At 34.1% G+C, this 23,906-nt stretch overlaps 1 protein-coding gene across 2 annotated transcripts in view; it reads left to right on the forward strand.

Annotated features, from left to right (window-relative positions):
• The window catches only part of TBC1D32 (TBC1 domain family member 32), a 248,907-nt gene that overhangs the window by 168,384 nt on the left and 56,617 nt on the right, over window positions 1-23,906 (forward strand). For both annotated transcript variants that reach the window (XM_082730010.1, XM_082730011.1), the window contains exons 24-27: window positions 2,267-2,389; window positions 3,657-3,765; window positions 4,442-4,535; window positions 22,357-22,482. In XM_082730010.1, the coding sequence (XP_082586136.1) occupies window positions 2,267-2,389; window positions 3,657-3,765; window positions 4,442-4,535; window positions 22,357-22,482 (452 nt within the window). The remainder of the gene's footprint in view (window positions 1-2,266; window positions 2,390-3,656; window positions 3,766-4,441; window positions 4,536-22,356; window positions 22,483-23,906) is intronic.

Genomic DNA, 23,906 nt, shown 5'->3' on the forward strand with positions numbered 1-23,906 from the left:
AAAGACTTGTAAATGGTTAACAGACACATGCAAAGATGTTCATAATCATTAGCCATCAGGGAAATGCAAATCAAAACCACATTGAGATACCACCTTGCACCAGTAAGAATGGCAAAAATTGACAAGGCAAGAAACAACAAATGTTGGAGAGGTTCTGGAGAAACCTCTTACACTATAGGTTCAAATGCAAGTTGGTACAGCCCCTTTGGAAAACAGTGTGAAGGTTCCTCAAAAAATTAAAAATAGAGCTACCCTATGACCCAGCAATTGCACTACTGGGTATTTACCCCAAAGAATCATACATAGTACAAAGAAAGGGCACATGCACCCCAATGTTCATAGCAGCAATGTCTGCAATAGCCAAACTGTGGAAGGAGCCAAGATACTTCAGTGGATGAATGGATAAAGAATATGTGATACATATATACAATGGAATATTACTCAGCCATCAGGAAGGATGGATATACCCAACATTTGCATCAACATGGATGGAACTAGAGGAGATTATGCTGAGTGAAATAAGTCAAAGAGAGAAAGATAATTATCATATGGTAAGGAATAGCATGGAGGACATTAGGAGAAAGAAGGGAAAACTGAGGGGAGAGGGATCAGAGAGAAGACCCATGGAAGACTATGGACTTCATGAAACAAACTGAGGATTTTAGAGGGGAGGGTGGTGGCACAATAGGTTAGCCCATTGATGGATATTAAGGAGGGCATGTATTGCATGGAGCACTGGGTGGTATATGCAAGCAATGAATCATGGAACACTACAGCAAAAACTAATGATGTACTGTATGGTGACTAACATAATTTTAAAAAGAAAATTCAGTGTGTATCTCTAACGTATAAGACATGTTTATAAAAAACAAAAAAAATTTACCATTTTGTCATTGTTATAGCTAACATAACACCATATTCCTGATCTCCTCTAGTACCTATCCCATATTTTCCTGTGCGACTCAAAAATGCACTTTACAGTTTTTGCTTGAATCACAGTCAGAACCAAATCTTCACATTTGCTTAATATTTTGCTATTAGGGGTGCCTGGGTGGCTCAGTGGTTGAAGCCTCTGCCTTTGGCTCAGGTCGTGATCTCAGGGTCCTGGGATCAAGGCCTGCATTGCTCTGTCAGCCCGGAGCCTGCTTTCCCCACTCTCTCTGCCTGGCTACTTGTGGTCTCTCTCTCTCTCTCTCTTTCTCTGTCAAATAAATAAAATCTTTAAAAAATATATTTTGGGACGCCTGGGTGGCTCAGTTGGTTAAGCAGCTGCCTTCGGCTCAGGTCATGATCCCAGCGTCCTGGGATCGAGTCCCATATCGGGCTCCTTGCTCCGCAGGGAGCCTGCTTCTCCGTCTCACTCTGCCTTCCACTCTGTCTGCCTGTGCTTGCTCTCACTCACTCTCTCTGACAAATAAATAAAATCTTAAAAAAAAATAAATAAATAATAAAAATAAAAAATAAAAAATATATTTTGCTTTTAACTTATAAGTTACCTTACCTGTTTTTCACAATTTTTTCCCCTAAAGAAATGTTATATGAGATGTGATTTTTCAAATTCTGGATTTGGCTGACTGTTTCCTCCTTGAGATCATCTTTTAAAATATTTCTGTGATTTTTGTATTTCTTGGAAACTGATAGTGTAATGTGTAGTAATTGGTTAATTTCAGGTTCAGTTTTTTTGGTAAGAATATTTCACAGATTGTTCAGTATATGTCCTCTTTCATCACAATAGGAGCCACATGATTTCCACCTGTCTCTCTTACCACTGTTGAGAGACAGGTAGAAATCATGCATGTTGGAGAGATCAGTGTGTTTTGGTGTTCTCAGCTTTATCGGACAATTATAAAGTTAGCCATTGACATTTCACCTGGTGAACATTTCCTGGTTTGGTAGCAAATTATTCTGTTATTCCTTATGTAATTAATTGCTGATAAAAAATGGTGACAATTTGCAGTTTTTATGGATTTGCTAACGTTCCCTATCTAATTTTCAAATTAGCTGTTGAGAATGTGCTATTCCTGGATTTAGATAATTTTTTAAGAAAAACTGGACTAGAAGTTACCCACAGTCTTTAAATAATATTCCAATGAGAAAAACTTTTGAAGTATGTTTATAATCTAAATGATTACAAATCTATTTGAAGTAATTGTGATCTTTGTCATAAAGTTTGTGTTTTCATGTGTAGGTATAATTAAGAGACACCAAGAAAGCTTTTAGAATATATTTTATAAAATCTGTTTTTTATTGTTTTTTTTTTATATAGGTTATTAAGTGTGGTATGCTGTGATCTAGACACTCTTCTTCTATTAGAGGCTCAGTATCAAGTATCTGAAGTGTTACTAAATGCTCAAGAAGAAAATATCTTAGAGACCTCTGAAAGTCACAGGTAAAAACAAAAAAGAAAACCAAAAAGACTGTTAAGACAATATTATTAACAATAGTTTTCTTTATAGATCCTCTGTTAAGGCAGTGATTTTGTATATATAGTTTCATGTTTTTCCCCTATCTGAATTCAATAGATTTAAAAAACTGAGTAAAAAGCAATGAAAATACAAATGTCACCATTCGAAAGATTATGATAGGTGTTTGTTTGGAGGATTGAACAATACTGCTTTCTGAGTTTTTGTTTCATTTAGCATTTTTTTTTTAAAGACCTGATTTTATTGATGGTTCCATGAAGTTCTATCATAACCTTTAAATTCAGGCTGGAGTGTAAGTTGACTCACTAAACAAAATGTTTGATTTATTGTCCATTACAGAGTTACTCTTTATCCCATTCTCTTAATTATGTTAGTTCACATTCATAATTTCTGATTATTGCAAAATGAGGTTATGGTAATATCTTGATTTTTTATTTTTCTATTTTACTTGTCATTACCTCAGTTTGGCTGACATTTATTGAATACACATTCAATATCTGGTACTGTTTTCATGTCTGTATTTAAAAAAAAAAAATGTTGGGGCGCCTGGGTGGCTCAGTGAGTTAAGCCGCTGCCTTTGGCTCAGGTCGTGATCTCAGGGTCCTGGGATCAGCCCCGCATCGGACTCTCTGCTCAGCAGGGAGCCTGCTTCCTCCTCTCTCTCTCTCTGCCTGCCTCTCTGCCTGCTTGTGGTCTCTCTCTGTCAAATAAATAAATAAAATCTTAAAAAAAAAATGTTCTTCCATTCTAGCTCAATTTTAGAAGAATATATAAGCCCAGGAACATTACTGGATTCTCTAGATCTGATACAGAAGGGTGATATTAACGGCTGCAGAAAGTGTGGAATGTGCTCAAAAGCAACATTTAGATTTTGAATTTAAGGCACTGGGTCTAGAACCCTACGAAACCTTTCCTAAAAAAGTGAAAAAGTCATTGTGGAAATAATGTAGGTCTTAATTCCATTTCTTTAAATGCAGTAACATTTGACAAGAAAATATTATTTAATAGTATCATTTATCTCATTTTAGTAGTTATATCTCCATCAGTTTTTTGCTTTCTGACAAAGAAAGCTGTAAGATAAGGAGAATTTAGCCCTTTCTAAGTGATATATTGTTAATCATTTTCTAAACTTTTCTATAGAAAATTTTATTTTTTCTTTACATTCTACTGATTTGATTTTGGAATTAAATCATATTCAATTAAGATAATAAAATTGATATGTTTATTTTTCAGGAATTTCATAATTGATGGCTTATCAGTAGAGAGAAATCATGTTCTTGTTAGAATAAATTTTATTGGTGGACCCATGGAACGAATTTTGCCTCCAAGGGTACTAGAGAAGGTGAGTAGGGTAAAGAGGAATCTTTGTTAGTAGAGAAGCTGTAGGATACAAGTAAGCACTTTGAAATGAAGAGGTAGTCTTTGTGATGCAGGATAGGCTATTATTTCATTAAAAAGTTGTCATTTTTCTGTGTCTGTGATGTTTACTTTTGATGTCTTTGTTTTTCATGATACCTAATTTTTATTAGATGAATGTATTTTTTGTATTTAATTAGAAATATTGAGTACTTCTCCTTCCATCAATATTCATAGACATTGGCTTTCTCTTGAAGGTGCTTTTTTTTTTTTTTTAATTAAGTGCATTTTTGCTCTGTTAGCTTGGGAAAGATGAGATAGAAATAATTGACAATACGAGATAAACAGTTTGGTTTTTTGAATTTGCTTCCTATTTCAATATAGAAAATACAGGTTTCTTTTGAAGACTTTAATTTCTCTTTCATGGAAAAAAGATAATTAGGCTGTCATTATCAGTACTAGTTGCTAAAACAAGTTACCATGTATTACATTTCATTTTAGTTATTATCCTTTGGAGAATTGAATTATAATTGTCACATAGCTTTTGGTTAATTAGGCTACAATTCTCATGTCTATGAAACAATAACCACTTTAGTGTTTCAGAAAGCCTTAAAATTCAGTATTTAATAATATTTCCTGAAGTCATCTGTTTTCTTTTTTAGGGTGATGATCCATATCCTTGGCCCATGTTTTCTTCATATCCTTTACCAGACTGCTATCTCTCAGAAGTTACAAGAAATGCTGATCTAAAACAAGGTGAGATATTTACCATCAACTGCCATGTTATTTTAGTGCTTTTATGGTTATAATTTGAAAAAAAGAAAAAGTATCATTATGGGAGATTAATACTATTTCTCATACAGCTTGTGTATGTGGATACATTTATGCCTATTTCTATGTAAATTTCTTACTAAATTATTTGTATGCTACTGAATAATTCTTATCAGAACCTTTTTGGTTTAAACAAAGGAATTATTATTTTTGATGAGTTCTGGATACATAGGACTTTATTCAGCAGAGTAATATTTTTTGGTATCTGCATGCCATACATTAGTTCTGTGTCCTCAAGACTGGTCTATTTATATAAATTATATAAATATAATAAAACTTCAGGTGTCTGCCTTAGAGGAGTTCATGAACTTTTGGAGAATATATACAATTAAATAATTGTATGATAGTGCAGTATGATAGAAACTAAATAGGTAAATGTCCTAGCCTGCTAGGACACCTTCCAAAGAAATCAGTGTTTAGTGCAAGGCATGAAATATGTGTTTTTTGGGTAATATAAGAGCATTTTTGACGGAGAAAAACAGCAGAGAGGATTGAAAAGAGCAAGTTATATTCAGAGAACTGTGGGTAGTTCAGGATGTTTGAGATTTGGTGTCAGGGCAAGAGAAACCAGAGGTAAGACAGTTCAATCATAAGGCCAGCGTAGCCATAAGGCCAAGTTCAACCATAAGGCCATTGTGAGAGCAATGAAAACTCCAGCCATTTTTAGATTAGAGAATTCCAAGATGAAATATGAAGATATCTGATCAAACTACTCATTAATTTGAGAAGTTAAATCTTATGTCAATGTGATCTTCAATATTCTTGAAGTTGTGCTAGAAAAAAAGATTCATTTAACATAGGTTGATATTTTATGGAGTGATTGTTGAAAAAAATGGTTTTCATGTGTCTTCCACTTTTCCCTAAATTTACTTGCTTTCAAATAATTAAGAGAAGCCATTCATTGATATGTATTGTTTTTATTTCTATCCAGTGTTCAAGATATATATTACCTTTTTCACAGATGCATAGAAACAAAAATTGTGTTTTGTTGCTTTGTTTTTTCATTTCTGTCTACTTAGAATTTAGAAAAAGAGAAAGAAAGAACATAAGGGAGCTTTTTGACTTTTTTAAGATTTTATTTATTTGAGAGAGAGAGCATGAGAACATGAGCCGGGGAAGAGGCAGAGGGAGAGAGAGAAGCAGACCCCTTGCTGAGCAGGGATTACCAACATTGTTCTCTCATCCCAGGACCCCAGGATCATGACCTAAGCTGAAGACAGACGTTTAACTGGCTGAGCCACCCAAGTGTCCCTAAAGTTTTTAATATTTGTCTTTATAATGCACTAAACATTTTTTCTTTGTTTTCTTCTTGTGCAACCTAAACTATTGATTTCAGAGATGTGTGAGTGGTAGGAAGTATTTTTCAATAAGAAACTCTTGAGAGAATACCACTTTGAACACTTTTCCCCACTGACTCACATCTTTCAGTGAACCCAAGCCTTTCTCAGTCACTCCCATGCTTTCCTATCCTACTTTCAGTCTTCTTAATGCCTTTATATTTTGTTGTTGTAGATTTCATCATTTATTTTCCCTTTCCTAATTACCAGGTGCTTCACTAGGCATTGGAAATAAAATGTGCATTAAGACATGGCCCATTCTTGGTACCCCAGCTCTTTTCCTGATCTTTTCCTTATTTCAATGAAGCACTGTTATCTTTGCTTAATTTCACTTGGTAACAAATACTAATTTTTTGAACAAGTTCATTTTCAATTTCATTATGTGACTGTCATATTTGATAATTTGGTTTTTCAGAATAGTTCAATTTAAAAAAATGTCCCTTATATTTTTAAACAGAACAAGGAAGACAAAGATAAGAAAAATAAGGTTAAATGGACACTTCCCTGAAAGAAGATGTATCATCAATTCCTAGGAAGTGGTGCTCAAAGGAATAAAATTTTACTCCTTGCTCTACTCTTGTGAGTGATTTAGAAAAAGGAGTAATAATAATATCTCTGACTAGCCCAAAAGATAACTGCAGAATGGTCATTAACTGCAAGTGGGCCCATTGTATTGCCGGGCAGTCATACACAGTGTCCCTGGGTCCACATTCTCCGGCTCTCCTAGGTGACCATTTTAAAATCTCTCTCATCAAACCTTCACTTTATCCCTGTCCATCCTATCCAATGATAATTTTGTTTTCTAGATTACGGAAGAAATAGTAAAGAAAAAATCTTCCACGTGCTCCTGATAAACACCAACTCAGCTGAATCTGTTGCAATTTTGGGTTTTCGTTACTATGAATAAACTGCCAATGTTAACTTACAAAGGCTAGCTTCTCCATCCATGTACTACATTCCATCTTCTCAAGGATACTGCTTCTAGCAGTTCTCCATTTTCCTTATTGCTCTTTTTTTGTTGGGGGAGTGGTGGGGATGGGTCTCCATTGTGGCTCTTTGTGAACCAAAAACCTGTTATTAATTCTTCCATATTTAAAATATCTTCTTTTGAATCTACTCTTAAATCTGTCAATTTTTTTTCTTTTATGCAAAATTCCTTGAAGGAATTTGTGTAATCTTGGTATTCCAGTAACTCCTTCTGCTCTCTCTTGAATCCACAAAGCTAACTAGGCTTTCACCCATATCATCACACTGTGATTAAATGTACTGTGTAGATCAGTCCTCATCCTGCTAGACTTAACATTATTATTCAACATGTTCACTCCCTCCCTTTTTTTTGCAACACTTTCTTCATTTGGGTTCTAGAAAATGCATGATGGGATTTTCCTCTGGTGTTTCTGGCAAATTCTTTTGTCTAATCTTTGTTTGATTTTTTTTTCTTTTTTTTAAATTTATTTTTTAATTTATTTTCAGCATAACAGTATTCATTATTTTTGCACCACACCCAGTGCTCCATGCAATCCATGCCCTCTATAATACCCACAACCTGATACCCCAACCTCCCACCCTCCGCCCCTTCAAAACCCTCAGATTGTTTATCAGAGTCCATAGTCTCTCATGGTTCACCTCCCCTTCCAATTATCCCCAACTCCCTTCTCCTCTTAACTCCCCATGTCGCTCACTTCAAATAAGTGAAACCATATGATAATTGACTCTCTCTGCTTGACTGATTTCACTCAGCATAATTTCTTCCAATCCCGTCCATGTTGCTACAAAAGTTGGGTATCCGTCCTTTCTGATGGAGGCATAATACTCCATAGTGTATATGGACCACATCTTCCTTATCCATTCATCCATTGAAGGGCATCTTGGTTCTTTCCACAGTTTGGCGACTGTGGCCATTGCTGCTATAAGCATTGGGGTACAGGTTGCACCAACTTGCATTCCCACCAACAGTGTAAGAGGGTTCCCCTTTCTCCAAATCCCCTCCAACACATGTTGTTACTTGTCTTGCTAATCTTGGCCATTCTAACTGGTGTAAGGTGATATCTCAATGTAGTTTTAATTTGAATCTCCCTCAGGGCTAGTGATGATGAACATTTTTTCATTGTCTGATAGCCATTTGTATGTCTTCTTTGGAGAAGTGTCTGTTCATATCTTCTGCCCATTTTTTGATATGATTGTCTGTTTTGTGTGTGTTGAGTTTGAGGAGTTCAACCTTTTGTCTGTACTGTCATTTGCAAATATCTTCTTCCATTCCGTGGGTTGCCTCTGTTTTGTTGACTGTTTCCTTTGCTGTGCAGAAGCTTTTGATTATGATGAAGTCCCAAAAGTTTATTTTCGCTTTTGTTTCCTTTGCCTTTGGAGACATATCTTGAAAGAAGTTGCTGTGGCTGATATCGAAGAGATTACTACCTATGTTCTCCTCTAGGATTCTGATGGATTCCTTTCTCACATTGAGGTCTTTTATCCATTTTGAGTTTATCTTTGTGAATGGTGTAAGAGAATGGTTGAGTTTCATTCTTTTACATATAGCTGTCCAGTTTTCCCAGCACCATTTATTGAAGAGACTGTCTTTTTTCCACTGTATATTTTTTCCCGTTTTGTCAAAGATTATTTGCCCATTGAGTTGAGGGTCCATATCTGGTCTTTCTACTCTGTTCCATTGTTCTATGTGTCTGTTTTTATGCCAGTACCATGTAGTCTTGGTGATCACAGCTTTGTAATAAAGCTTGAAATCAGAAGGAAAACTTCCAGACTCTTTCTATGAAGCCAGCATTACCCTGATCCCCAAATCAGGCAAAGACCCTACCAAAATTTCAGACCAATATCACTGATGAATATGGATGCTAAGATTCTCAACAAGATCCTAGCAAATAGGATCCAACAGCACATTAAAAAGATTACCCACCATGACCAGGTGGGATTCATCCCTGGGCTACAAGGATGGTTCAACATTCGCAAATCAATCAATGTGATAGAACAAATTAATGTGAGAAGAGAGAAGAACCACATGGTCCTCTCAATTGATGCAAAAAAAGCATTTGACAAAATCCAGCATCTGTTCCTGATTAAAACGCTTCAGAGTATAGGGATAGAGGAAATATTCCTCAACTTCATCAAATCTATCTATGAAAAACCCACAGCAAATATCATCCTCAATGGGAAGAAGCTTACAGCCTTCCCGTTGAGATCAGGAACACGACAAGGATGCCCACTCTTACCACTCTTGTTCAACATAGTATTAGAAGTCCTAGCAACAGCAATCAGACAACAAAGAGAAATAAAAGGTATCCAAATTGGCAATGAAGAAGTCAAATTCTCTCTCTTCGCAGATGACATGATTCTTTATATGGAAAATCCAAAAGGCTCCACCCCCAAACTACTAGAACTCATACAGCAATTCAGCAACGTGGCAGCATACAAAGTCAATGTACAGAAATCAGTGGCTTTCTTATTCACTAACGATGAAAATACAGAAAGGGAAATTAGAGAATCTTTGTTTGATCTTTAACTTCCCTCTAACCTCTAAACTTTGGAGTGCCCCAGGACTCAGTTCTTAGTTGCCTGTCTTTCTAGCATTACTTACTCTTGGAGAACATCTCATGATTAAAATACTGTCCAGTATGCTGAGGGCGGTCGGATTTATATATCTAACCCCTATGCCTCCCCTGAAGTCTGCATTCATATCTAACTGCCTACTTGACACCTCTGCTAGGAAGGTTAATAAGCACATCAAACCTAACACATCAGAGATAAACTTCTCATACTCCCTCAAAATCTATTCTTTTAATTATTTTTACTCATTTCAGAAATGGCAACTTTTGCTTCCAGTTCTTTATGCAATAAACCTAAAGGCATTCTTTGACTTCTCTTTGTCTTCATACACACATCTAATCTGTCAGCAAATGCTCTTGACTCTGCCTATCTGAAATCACTGTGTCTCATGCAAAACCCTCATCTCTCACTTGTATTATTACAGTAATCTGCCAAGTAATCAATGTGTTCTCAACACAGCAACCAGAGTAATGCTGTTGAAATGTGGATTGCGTCACGTTACTCCTTAATTGAAACCCTCCAATGGCTTCACAGCTAACAAGGCCCAGTATGTTTGTGGCTTCATTCCTGTCAAAGCTCTGTTTTACTTCAGTACCATTTCAGACCTCTTTAATGCCACATTTCCCTACCATATTGGACAAAACTTCTGTTCTTTCTGCTTATCCCTAAAATATAAGTATCTGACTAAGACATTATTCTCAATTTAATAGTAGTACCTAATACTTCCTCCTAATAATAATGGTCCTGGTTTTTGTTGAGCAGGAGAGAATGATCTAGGCACCAGTGGCTAATCCAGGTTGTACATCACAGAGATATCTTGGTGAACTCAGTGAGAAAAATGGAGCCAAATGAATTTCTAACAGTTCTAAAGCTAAATTGAAAGTTTGTTTCTGATTAAACTCAGCTCAATAAATTAAATATTGTTCAATTTTAATATGCTGTATTTAAGCTTATAATACTTTAAAACATAGCTGTTTGGAAGACAGGAGTTCTTATACTTTTCATTTTGCTTTTTTATTTAAATTTGAAAATAATGATTCATTGATTCTGATAGGTGTTATTTTAGTTGCCATTTGCACTGCAAACTTTTGGGATATCATTTCTTTGTTATGGGGGAAAAAATCAGCTTTGGTTGTGTGCACGTGGTGACATCCTCTCATTTGTCTCCCAGCTTCTACATTTATCCTCCTTGCTACAGTTAGCATCTCCTCATCTGTTAAATTGCCTCTTGTTAGCTCATTGGCATTAGTGTCAGCTATTAGATAATTTATCTTCATCTGTAAATAAGAATATCTAGACATCATCTGGTTCAGTTATTTTTCTTTGTGTACTATTTTAGGGTCACCATTTTAAAATGTAAAAGCCTTTTAAAAGCTAGTGATTAATATTATCTGTTTGTGTATGTATATATGAACATTATGGGTATACATATATAAGCCTGTACAGGTATATATGTACCCATGTGCACATGTGTATATATATGTTTGATGTATATATGTGTGATACATATGTGTGATATATAAATAATGTGTGTATGATATAAATAATCTTATACTCGTGAAAAATTTACCTTTCATGTGGTATATATAACTTGGAATATTATATTTCTGTTACGCTAGAGTTTAGATAAATTGGAAGAATATAGTGAGTGCAGTAACTTACTATTACCTGTGCAGCAGATAAAAGGGAAAGGAGAGTTGGAGAAAGGAGAGTTGTAGTGTGGTTAAAAGCCAGTATAGGTTAGTGTGTTCAGGAGCTGTTAAAGTGTACTACTGGAAATTGACTCATAATGTCTTTTCTATATGAAACAGATCATGAGATAAAATAAAACAGATTGCTTTGTTTCCCTAAGCTAAACTTAGATCTCCTAGGAGTTATTGTTATACCCCTAATTGGCTAGTCTGTTCAACTCCATTCCATTTTGATGTGTTCAGGATGGGACTTCTTTCTCTAAAGCGGAACAGAAATTTGGTACTTTCATACTGAGAAATAAAAATGACTTGAGGGATTAAATAGCATGCTCTTGTTATTAAATAGCATGCCTTAGCGAGACAACCGCAAGTAAGAAATTTGCTCTTCCTTTCTAACATCCTATATTCATTTTGTTTTTAAATTACTTTTATAATGTTTATTCAGGCTGAATTATAAAATAATCAGTGATCTAGATTACATCTGTAATCTATACTCTAGATTATAGATCTGTACTCTATATACCTTACTATTGTGAAATGCCTGTCTCTATCAGGAAATCATTTGGATCTGTATTCACTCAGCTGGGGCTGGTACCTTCAAAGTAGAGTGTGAGTTTTTGTGTCATGGGTTGTATCTAGTAGTCCTGACAGGGCCAACATAGCAGTAAAAGCACAGCATTGACTCGCAGGGCCACTGGCATTGTTCTTTGATCTAAATTCAGATGGCTACTCATTGAAAGCCTCAAATACATTACTTACTCGTAATGCAAGTAAGCTTCTGCATGTTCCTTGCAAGTTCTCCATAGTCACTCTTTACCCATATATCCCTCCAAAGGCTCTTCCTTAAAAAACAAACAAAACAAAACAAAACAAGAAAAACATTTACCTTCTTTGGGCTTTCTAAGAAGTAAACACTAACAGCTAATGTGAGCCAGCTGTGTAAATAAATGTGTCACTTTCTCATTCTTTTCTCTCCCTTACCCTTGACTTCATCTCGTGGCTTTTGTCTCTATAATAATTGACCTATATATTCTATATAACTCTGTGGGTCTTGTTTTATTTTGTTAAAAACAGCTTTATTGAAAGGTAATTAACATACTATACAATTCACCCATTTAAAGCATGCAGTTCAGTGATTTTTTTAGTATATTAATAGCCATCACCACAAAAAACTTTAGAACATTTTCACCACCTCAAAAAGAAACCCAGTACTTCCTCTTTCTTTTACCTCTTTCTTTCACCCAGCCCTAAGCAACCACTGAAATCTGTTTATCTATAGAGATTTTTCTAGTTTGGACTTTTCATATGAATGAAATAGTGTAGTATGTGGTATTTCATGACTGACTTTTTTCTTAGCATAATGTTTTCAAGGTTCATCTCTAAGGTTCATTCATGTTGTAGTATGGATAAATACTTCATTCCTTTTACGATTAAATCATATTCCATTAATTAAAAAAAGAAAAAAATAATATTCCATTATGTGCATATACCATAATTTATTTGTTTATATATTTGTATCTGCTGATGGACACTTGTGTTGTTTCCACCTTTTGACTTTAAATAATGCTGCTATAAACATTTTTGTACAAATTTCTGCCTGAACATGTTTTTATTTCCTCTAGAATATATACCTAGAAGTAGAATTGCTGAGTTAAATGGTAATTCCCTATTTAATAGTTTGAGGAACTGGCTCACTTTTCTAAAGCAGCTGTGCCATTTTACCTTTTCACCAACAGTTTTATGAGATTCTTATTTCTCCTCCTACTCATCATCATTTGTTGTGATCTTGCCATCCTAGTAGGTATGAAGCACTATTTCATTGTGGTTTTGATTTGCATTCCCCTGATGACTAATAATGTTGAGTATCTCTTCATGTTATATATGTTCCTTGGAAAAATACCTATTCATATCCTTTGCCTATTTTTTAATGCTTTGTCTTTTTATTATTGAGTTGTAAGAGTTTATATATATATATATATATATATATATATATATATATATATATTCTGAATATAAATTCCTTATGGGATATATGATTGGGGAACTTCTTTCATATCTCAGAATATATTAAGTTTATACTTTTGGGCCTTTGCTCTTGATATTCTCTTTTCCTAGAGTACTACCTCTCCTCTTTACACAGGTAATTCCTTCTTAAGCTTTTATGCTGAGTCTGAATGTTACTTCTTCAGAGATGTGTTATCTCCACCTTATCTAAAATACCTCTTCCCTTACTTCTATCTGTCTTGCTGCCTGTGGATTCCTCTAATAGCACTGTTCCTTACTATGAGTTTATGTTTTTGTTCACTCTCTGTTGCCCTGCAGTGTAACTTACATTAGACAAAAATGCTGTCTGCTGTAGGTATTAGACAATAATAGATGTCTGTTGAATTTCTTCTCTATTTTTCCCATCATCAAACTCTATTTTCCAAATCTTTGTGAGTGGACGTTGGGAATTCCTTTCAGGCTACTATGTAAATTTAGAAGTTTTGACTCAAACCTAAAATAATCTCTGGTCTCACTCATTTTTCTAGAATATCAATAGCTTTGTAGTTATAAAGCCCCTTGAGTTAGACTTCTGTATATATCATTCATGAAGAAGACATCTTTTTATAGTTATTTTATCATTTACAAAGTGGTACTTTATGTTTTTATAGCACATGAAAGGTATACATTGTCAGCATTACATCTCATTTTTTTCCACAACTGAAAAAATAACCAAAAAATATATGGCCTTTATTCTGTGATTACTCCAAATTTAATCTTTTTAGTTTTACTGCTTCCTCTCTGCATTTTTACTTATCTGATAGGAAATTGAATTTCTGTCTGGCAAAACATTCTCTTTAAAATAGTATATAAAGGAGTAAGTTCCATGGTGATAATCATTCCTTTTGATGGAATGCACCACATAATGTTAAATCTTTATAGTCTGATTGTTCAGATATTTTTAGTTGGATATTTTTAGATGATATTATTCCTATAGGAGAAAACAGATCATTTTAAAGTTCATTATCTATGAGATATAACTATCTCACTATACTATCTTTCCCCTATAGCATGAAGTAGTTTTTCTTCCTTCAAATTAATAGGACAAGGAAGGAGGATATTATACAAAACTGAAGTGAATTCTAGTTAAAACTTAATTTTCAGTTTGTACATTTTCAGCTCTGGATGAATTTGGTATAAAATATATGTTGAATCATTAAGCTCCAGGTACTGATCAAATGTCCATGAGGACCATATTTTCTTCTCAGGTGAGAAACTTGAGTTAAGTCACTATTTTAAATCTATATTATTTGCATAGATTTGGTTCTTCATTAAGAAAAAAAAATGCAAACTATTGGCAATGTTTAATAATATGTTTGGGGCTATAAAAGGCTTTTTGATAGGTATTATATATAAATTCACTTTGAACATTTTGTAGTTGCAGACTACTGTTTATAAGATAATCATTGCACTGTATTTTGTTCAGTAGAAAGAAACAAGTATTAATAGAGAAACTTTCTAAATTAGAGATGGAACTGAAGAACAAGAGTATTATGTTCTCTGTCTCTGGAGTTAGGCATCGTGCAGTGAATGAGCAGTTAAGTTTATGGGTTTTGTACTTACATTCTTACTGTACCAACATATTTTATCCTAGCTCTCAAAACTTGCTGGTATTTTAAATAATTTGCATGAAATGATATTGAAATTTAGCTTTTTCTACTACAAATTCTGTAATTTAGTCATGGGGACAATGTTCTTGTTTTAACAAGACATGTTCTCATGAATCTATATTGATTTTGTTTAATAAATGTTTGTGTCCTTACTGGGTTTAATCCTTTATTCAGTGATACTACTTCTTGCTGACACTTTGATAATTTCTGTCTTTTAAGAAATTAAGTCCATGCCCATGTCCTTGATGAATTATTTCCCTGTCTTTTTAAATTTACAAATGGGATAACAATCCATTATGTAATCCTAATAGTATAGATCAAATTGGAATCCTACCTACGTAGAAGTAAACTTTTTAAGAGGAAAAAAAGGAGAACAGATGAACCATAATAGCAACTACATTTTAATAAAAGAGTGAAAGTTATCCAATTAACAAGTTGAGTGGATTATTTCATTGCTATTCTGATAAATTATGTAAGATTTAGGATTACCGTTTATTCTCCAGTCTACTGAGAACAGAATGCATAGGGAAAACTGTAAGAGTACTTTGAAAATAGTATGGCATTACATAAAATACAGTGTAACGTAATGATGGATATCATGTGTTCTGATTTTAAAAAGCTTTTTGAATTGTGTCTTGCTTCTATAGTCAGTCTATAAATATTTTTAGTGATGAATTCTGTCTTTTATCAACTGCTTATTTAGGCCTTTATGTAAGTCAGACATCTTCTTAATCTTCTTTCTTATTGTTTCTAACCTTTTAATTGAGATTTATTTTCTGCAGATAAAGGTAAATGACTTTTATTGACATCATTCTGTTAACGGAGGGGACTAGGAGTATGAGATTATGGTTTCTTTTCAGTGTAGTAAATCTTGAACTGCATCTGTTGAGATACTTAGCTTACAAATCAGAATAAGTATTTACTTTTGAATAATAAAACTTATTTTCATGTACGTATTACTTCATGTTTGCAACATATATATCTGTGGCAACCAGGGAAACAGATCACCTGCTAGTTTAAGTGCAGGTGATAGGGGAAAGTGAATGTTTTATAGTAAATCTTTTATAGTAAATGATTATTACATATTTTTAAAAAGAAAAAGTGATATAACTTTCAGTGAGGGATAACGTGTAAAATACAGATGCCATGTATTAAGAGCTCCCATAGTTCAAATAAATTGAAATGTGTAATGAATTTAGAAACTCCCAAATTTAGAGATGGACAGAGAACTAATATATAGAGAATTTGGGCATCTTTTTAGTTGCTTCTCAGAGGCCACTCCAAAGTCTTCCCTTGTATATTATAATAAAAGTACACTGAAATGACTATGTTAAAGTACATGAAAGAAGGTAAGCAGAAATACAAATGGAAAGCAAATATTACACAAATAAGGTTCAGGATAAGACATAGGTGATTATCTGAATTAAACCTGGGGATCCATTTCTAGTTAATGAAATCTTCCATTTATTTTGTTTCTTTTGTAGAATTTGTTGATATTCTGTGTAAAGTAGGCATTCACAATTGCATTTAGCAAAGAAGTACTAAAAGTTTTTGGTGTAAATAGTTTTTCTCTGCATTTATATTGAGCTTATATTTTACTCCCTTTGAAATTGAGATTCCCTTTATATTGTTTATAATAATCTTATAATCAATATGACATTTCTTTGTAATGATCTTTTGAGAAAAAACTATTCAGTATCCTCAAGTATGAAAAGAGTATAGTGCTCACCAAAACAAAGAATTTGAGAGTTATGAAATATTGGGACGCCTGGGTGGCTCAGTTGGTTGGACGACTGCCTTCGGCTCAGGTCATAATCCTGGAGTCCCGGGATTGAGTCCCGCATCGGGCTCCCTGCTCCATGGGGAGTCTGCCTCTCTCTCTGACCTTCTCCTCATTCATGCTCTCTCTCACTGTCTCTCTCTCAAGTAAATAAATAAAATCTTAAATAAATAAATAAATATGAAATATTGTTAGCTGTGATTGGTGAACATGAAACTTGATGTTCTCTTCCCCCTTCTTTTCCCATTTTTCTTAATGGTTTTAAGGAATGAGTTTAGGATAGATTTTTTACTTTCTCTTCCAACTTTGCATTGTTTGTAAATCATAGTGGTCTGAAGGAGCAAAGAGAAGAAGTACATATACTCACTAGACACACCAAACCACTTTTGGGAAAACAAAACAGTACTTGACCATGGTAACTTTATAACTAGATTATTAATACACTGAACCTAAATTATGATATGGTACTTTCTCTAAAAATGATATTGTAGGGTAGTAATTATATAAAAACAGCTGATATAAGAAATGTAAGTTAAGAAAGAAATTGTGTTCAGTGTTGAGAATATAAAACTGGATTCTTCTTGGTGAAATAGATCAACTGTTTTCTCATTTAACCCTAAGAAGTGAGTATTCATTTCATTACAGGAGACTGGATTGAACCCAGAAAGGAGCTAGAACCTCATAAGAAGATAAAACAATGAGGATTTTAAAAATTTATACTTTAAAACACTTTACTATAAAATTGTGACAAGGGTTCTTTAAATGAATCGTTTTATACATGTCTATACTTTTTTTTATTTTATTAATTTTTTATTTTTTATAAACATATATTTTTATCCCCAGGGGTACAGGTCTGTGAATCACCAGGTTTACACACTTCACAGCACTCACCAAAGCACATACCCTAAGTGACTCTTAATCTCACAATACATGTCTATACTTTTAATTAAAGTTTATTGAGTTCTTATACAGACTTTATACCAAATTAGGAACTATAATTGTTCTTATTTTAGTGACAGTAATATGCTTAGAAGCTTTTAGTCACTGTCACTTTCAATTATACCCTACATTTACATACACATATGTATATATAATCAATTTTTATATCAACAGAATACATCTATTTTAAAAATAGTTTGAATGTTGACATGTCTGTGTACACATCAGCATCACCATAATCAAATATATAACACATTCATGATTCCACAAAACTTCTTTTTTTCCTTTGCAGTCATCTGTTCTCTATTCCCAGCCTCAGGTGATTACTGATTTTTTTTTCTCCACTGCTATAGATTAGGATTTCTCAACTTCAACACTATTAATATTTTGGGCTAGGTAATTGCTTGTTGCCAGAGGGTGTTGTTCTGTGCCTTGTAGGATTTTTAGTAGCATCCCTGGTCTCCACCCTCTAGATGCTAGTAGAACTCTCTCTGTACTCCCCACTCTTAGGTATGACAATCAGAAATGTCTGTAAAGACTGCCGAACTAACTCCTGGAGAGCAAAACATAGTCCCCTTGAGAACAGCTACCAAAGATTAGTTTTTCTTATACTTACAGTTCATACAAATAGAATCATATAGGAAACTTTGTGCCTGGTTTCTTTCAGGATAATGGTTTTGATATGCATCCAAGTTGGCACATGTACCATTTGCTATCTCTTTTTACCAAATGCGGTTCCAGTATCAATAAAGTGCAATTTGGTTAAATTGTACCAAAACATTTGGTTCTGTTCATTTTTTTTTTTAATACTTAAAGACTTTAAAAAAGCTTCTTTAACATATTTGCTAATCATATCACTCTAGTCCTTTCCGGATCTATTAGCTGATTTATCTACTGGTTGTGAGCCACATTTTTCCCCTTTCTCATGTTAGTGATTTCTTTATTGAATATCAGATGTCATTTACTTTACATTGTTGAATGGGGGATTTTGTTTTTCTTTAGTAATGGACATGTTTTTGGAGTTCTGTCAAGTTATTCATGGCTCAGCTTGATCCTTCAGGGTTTTCATTTTTTGGTTATGGTGGTGTAGAGTTGCCTCTATTGTTAATTTAACTCTACTACTAAGGTGTTAGTTTTCTGGTACCTTTATGGACTACCTGGTAGTTAAAGGACTCTTCACTCTGGAACTTGGGCATCAGCTAGCACTAAGTGTATTCTGGGAATTGTTCATTTACAAGCTCCAAACTGTTTTTTGCCCAGCCTTGTGGATTTTCATTCTTTATTTGCTTAGCTGATTATTTTGCAATCAGCTTGACAAGGACCTACATAGATTTCTGTAGTTCTTTGCTCTGCTTTTCCTTTTCAGTATTATGATCCCCAAATTTTAGCCTCCTCCATCTCTGAATATTGACTCTGTCTCTTCAACTCTGCAAGACCTCCATAGCATCATCCTCCTTCCTGCATAGTGATCTTGAAATTGCCTTCAAGAAAAAGGCCAGTTGTAAAGTTCACCACATTAGTTTTCCTTTTCTCAGGAAAAATAGTCCTGTGTACTGCCTGATGCCTAATGTTTGGAAACAGTTGTTATATTTTACTCAGTTTTCAGGTTGTTTACAACAGGACAGCAAGGCTTCCTAGTACCTGCATTGTAGTCAGAAGCAAAACTCTGGGTTTTAATTCTTTTGTGTTATTATAAACATAGAAATTTTGGGAAAACATCAGATTCATATTTGCTTTACTCACAGTTACTGCTTTATTGTATTCCTATAGTACCATTCCTGTGATTCCATTTCCTCTTGCCTCATTCTCTTTGTCCAAGGACCTTTGCTGGTCCAACACAATTGGCCTCTCTCTGAACTTGCCCACTTATTCTTCACAAAGGTAGGAAGAATGTTTGGTGAGGTAGCTTGGGAGAAGGTTGGAAAATCTTGGATTAACCTACTTGTGTAGGCTGTACTTTCAAGTTAGCCTATCTTTAGGTTATGTTGGTGCCTTTTATTTAGCAGAGACCTTTAGTTGTCTATCGTTGTCTGTGATTAAATAGGTTAGTTCTGTTTAGGGGAGACATTTGGAAGTCAGTGTGGCAGTGGATCCAAGTAATGGTGTCTACTTTAGCTGTTTCAGTACTAACAATTCTTGGACTCCATTCATCTTCTCCTGTCTACTACTCGGTCCCAGATTTGGAGGGGGAGGTAAAGGAATCATTGTTCCCCTCAAACCTAAATATCCCAGATATACATATTTTTAAATTAGTATTATATCAGATTACTAAATATTTTTAAGTGTGAGGAATGCAAATTGAAAAGCTCACACCCTCATTGACTGGGGAAATGTAACCATATATATATATATACCAAATTGTCTCTAGGAGTCTTTGTAGTCACTCTGTCTCTGGCTCAGCCTAAATTCTAATTTTGAAGTGAATTGGACCCTTGAGCTCCTCCACCAGCTGGTAGATTCACATGCATATCACATCTGCTGCTTTAGTACTATTTACAATTGTGGAGCCTTGTGCTCTTTTTCTTAGGATGAGATGATGAAAAAGCAAAACAGAATAGCAAATGTGGAAGGAATAGGAGGGCAAGAGGAGGGGGTAGGGCAGGAGGGAAGAGGGAATGGATAATACAGGATTTCTTCAATAGTAGGTAATTTACAAAAGAACTACATGGGCATCTTCTCCTTGAAGGAGGTAGTAGTAGTTATAAAAGGTTATACATGGATAGAAAAGATGATATAGAGGAGGAAGCAGATGAAAAACGCATTTGTCTTTGCAATCATATGCCACTAGTGATTCTTATTAAGCTGTAGGTAGTTTGTTCTTAGAAAATAAGTAATGTAGATATTCTAAATAGAAACTATAAAAAATTACTTTAATGCTGTTGAATTAAGTCTTTTACTTAATTCATATTAAGGTGCATTTAACATTATAACTTTGTTATTAATAACATAATTTTCAACAAAATTATCAGCTTTGGTATTTCTTGGGTTTAGGTTAAAGGTTTTGAGAGTTTTTATTAAAAAGAAGAATTTTCTCCTTTGACTTAATAACGTTAATTTTTCTCTAGTTATTGCTTCTGATTGAAGCTATTTATGAAATGTTACAGGATCACTTGATCTTAATATTCAAAGAGAATAGATTAGAACTGAATATCTGAATTACACATCCTTTCAATAACACAATTCGTTCTGGGTCATATGTATACTTGTGTGAGTATGCATATGTTTGAATATATTTATTTGTATACTCGTGTCTGTATAAAAGACTATGTAGCTTTCATGAGAGGTGGCTATTTTTCTTTCTGACCTACATGTCAAATAGGGACATATTTAAATAAATTATGATTTATATACTTAAACATATTATTTTAGATATCATAACCATGAGGACTGTGTGATTGAAACTCTCTCCTAATATTACATTGACCACTCTTATCTTCCTGGTAGGATTCATCAGCTGAAAGAGAGATTTGGCAGATACATTCTGTAGTGTTAGTGTTCCCAGACATATCACTGGGCAGGGGCATAAGGACTTTGATTCTTTATTTTATTTTAATTAATTTATTTTTTTAAAGATTATTTATTTATTTATTTGTCAGAGAGAGTGAGTACAGGCAGACAGAGTGGCAGGCAGAGGCAGAGGGAGAAGCAGGCTCCCCACTGAGCAAGGAGCGCTATGTGGGACTCCATGCTAAGACGCTGGGATCATGACCTGAGCCGAAGGCAGCCGCTTAACCAACTGAACCACCCAGATGTCCCCGACCCTTTATTTTAAAAAGGCTCTTTTTTCTTTTTGATTCTAAAATCTCTTTCAAGGAAAGTGTTTAAAGGTATGAGTTTATGTGACTACCTATACCTGTATGCTTCTATATCCCTTTTTAAAGGACACCTGCATCCTTTTTAATATATTATTTATAGATATTTTCTAATATAAAATTTTATGGGAATGATATTAAAATGGAAGATGGAAAAATCTCATGGGAATAAAATTAAAGTTAAAGTGGAAAAAAAATTAAATGGAAGTTGCTGTGTATTCTCTAAATTGCTTAGAAAGAAGTTATATTTTATTTTATTTTTTAATTTTTTTTAAGTTTTATTTATTTATTTGACAGACAGAGATGCCAAGTAGGCTCAGAGGCAGGCAGAGAGAGAGAGAGAGAGAGAGAGGAGGAAGCAGGCTCCCTGCTGAGCAGAGAACCCAATGTGGGGCTTGATCCCAGGACCACGGGATCATGACCTGAGCCGAAGGCAGAGGCTTTAACCCACTGAGCCACCCAGGCGCCCCAAGAAGTTACATTTTAGCCATAGATACTCTTTCAGCACCACTCATTTTTGGTATAATTTTTGCAAGAAGTGGAATTAAATAATTGACTAGAAATTTTCTGTACTTATATTTTCTTTTTGGTTTAAAGAAGTGAATAAAATTGTGTCTGAATGTGCATGAGTATAATTCATGTCAGTCTATATAGTGAAATGTTACATTTATCACATCTGTTATTTGATGTCTGTTACTTCAGGTATCAGTAATGAATCATGTTCATATGAGAAGAGCATTCAAGAATTATAGTTATAAGTCAATTCATTTTGTGAGCTTTTAATGAATTCATTTTATAGGCTTTTTATAAGTATAATTGATGGCATAAGATGTAATTATAGAAAAATGTATTTTCTTTTGAAAGCCAAATACTATTTCTAGAATTTGTAATTGTTTACATATTTAACATTAATACTTATTTTTCAGTGTTTCTAGCATCTCATTATAATAATATAACATGCCATGTTTCTTATTAGACAATGATCTTGGCAAACTTCTGTTATGCTTCAAAATGTCTGATAAACAAACTGAGTGGATAGAAAACTGCCGAAGACAGTTTTGCAAAATGATGAAGGCCAAACCTGATATAATCAGTGGAAGTAGTAAGTATGTTGTTTAATTTTGGGGGTATTTTTGTTATGAAAATTGTATTAATGAAAGCTGTATTTCCTAAAGATCAGTGTTGACATGTCTGGAGTACATAATACTGATCCCAGAAGTCCATTGACTTCTGAGAAACTTATGATCCTAGAAAACAAAAATTACAATCTAAGATGCAGGGAAGCTGGGGGCCAGAGAGAAGGCAAAAAAGAGGCCCACTGACTTTCACCCCTTAATGACAATAAAATTTTAGGCAGCATAAAAACTGCCAAAAAAAATACTGAAATCTGAGAAACTACTAACCTTTTTTTTTTAAATCAGTTGAAAGACTGATCTGCCTTAACTAGGTATTTGCTCGGTTTCACCAGCTTTCACTTGAATATACCATACTGCTATATTTTTGGAAACTTTATAGACTTTTTAATTGACACATATTTTGAAACTCTGCCACATCTAGCCGAGTAAATTTAGTCACTCCTAAGGAAACTGAAATTTTATTTTGGGGGAATAGCTTTGTTTCCTAAACTAGCAAATAAATTATTTTATATTCAAGTATTTACATGTGCATTTGTTTTCTAAAAATTATCATTTAGAAATTAGCATTATTTTGAATAAAGATCAAAGAAAAAGGTTCTAATGGAAATATAAGGTAGATTTTTTGGAAAACTAAAGTTGTCAACTTCATTAGCCATGCTTTATAGTTTTCATATTTATATCATTTGTTATAAAATTAAAAGTCGGAAATAAAAATGTTTATATTTTGTTGTTGGAGAAATTCTATTTTCTGAGACTAGTGATATAATCTATGGGCAGCTCAGAGATGAATTCCCTAGATTTTCTTTTTGCCTCCTATATCCTAGAATGAGTGATTAAGAATGCCATTAGATGCAGGATAAAAAGGTGGGGGTCAATAAATGCCTACTCTCTCTAGCAAAAGGACCAGGAAAGGGGTAGCTATCAAGACACATTTTTGTAGGAAGTGACCACTTTAATCCAGCCAGACACCACAGAAAATCCTGCTAGCAAGACTTGGGCATAGCCTGGACTTCCCTCCTTACTTGTCAGTAATGGTATACCCTTGCTGCTCCTTGCTAGGATTATAGCAGAGGAGACTTAGAAAGTTAAGGAGTTTCATTATCACTCAGTGTTAACAGGCCCAAACTTCCACCTTTCCCTCCACCCATGTATTAGTCTCACACCTGCAACAAATTTAAAATTATAAAGTAATCATCAAAGAAATAAAATCCAAAAGGAAATTTTAGAAGTGAAAATACTATCACCAAAATAAAAAGCTAAATGTATTGGTCCAACAATAAAATGGATAGAGGGAAGAATTGGTGACTTGAAGATATCAGCAGAGAGGAAATAGACTGAAAAACAAAACAAAACAAAAAATTAATAGAGCTGCAGAGACCTGTGGAACCAT

This window comes from Mustela nivalis (assembly GCF_964662115.1).
Source record: "Mustela nivalis genome assembly, chromosome: 5".
Taxonomy (NCBI): Eukaryota; Metazoa; Chordata; class Mammalia; order Carnivora; family Mustelidae; genus Mustela; species Mustela nivalis.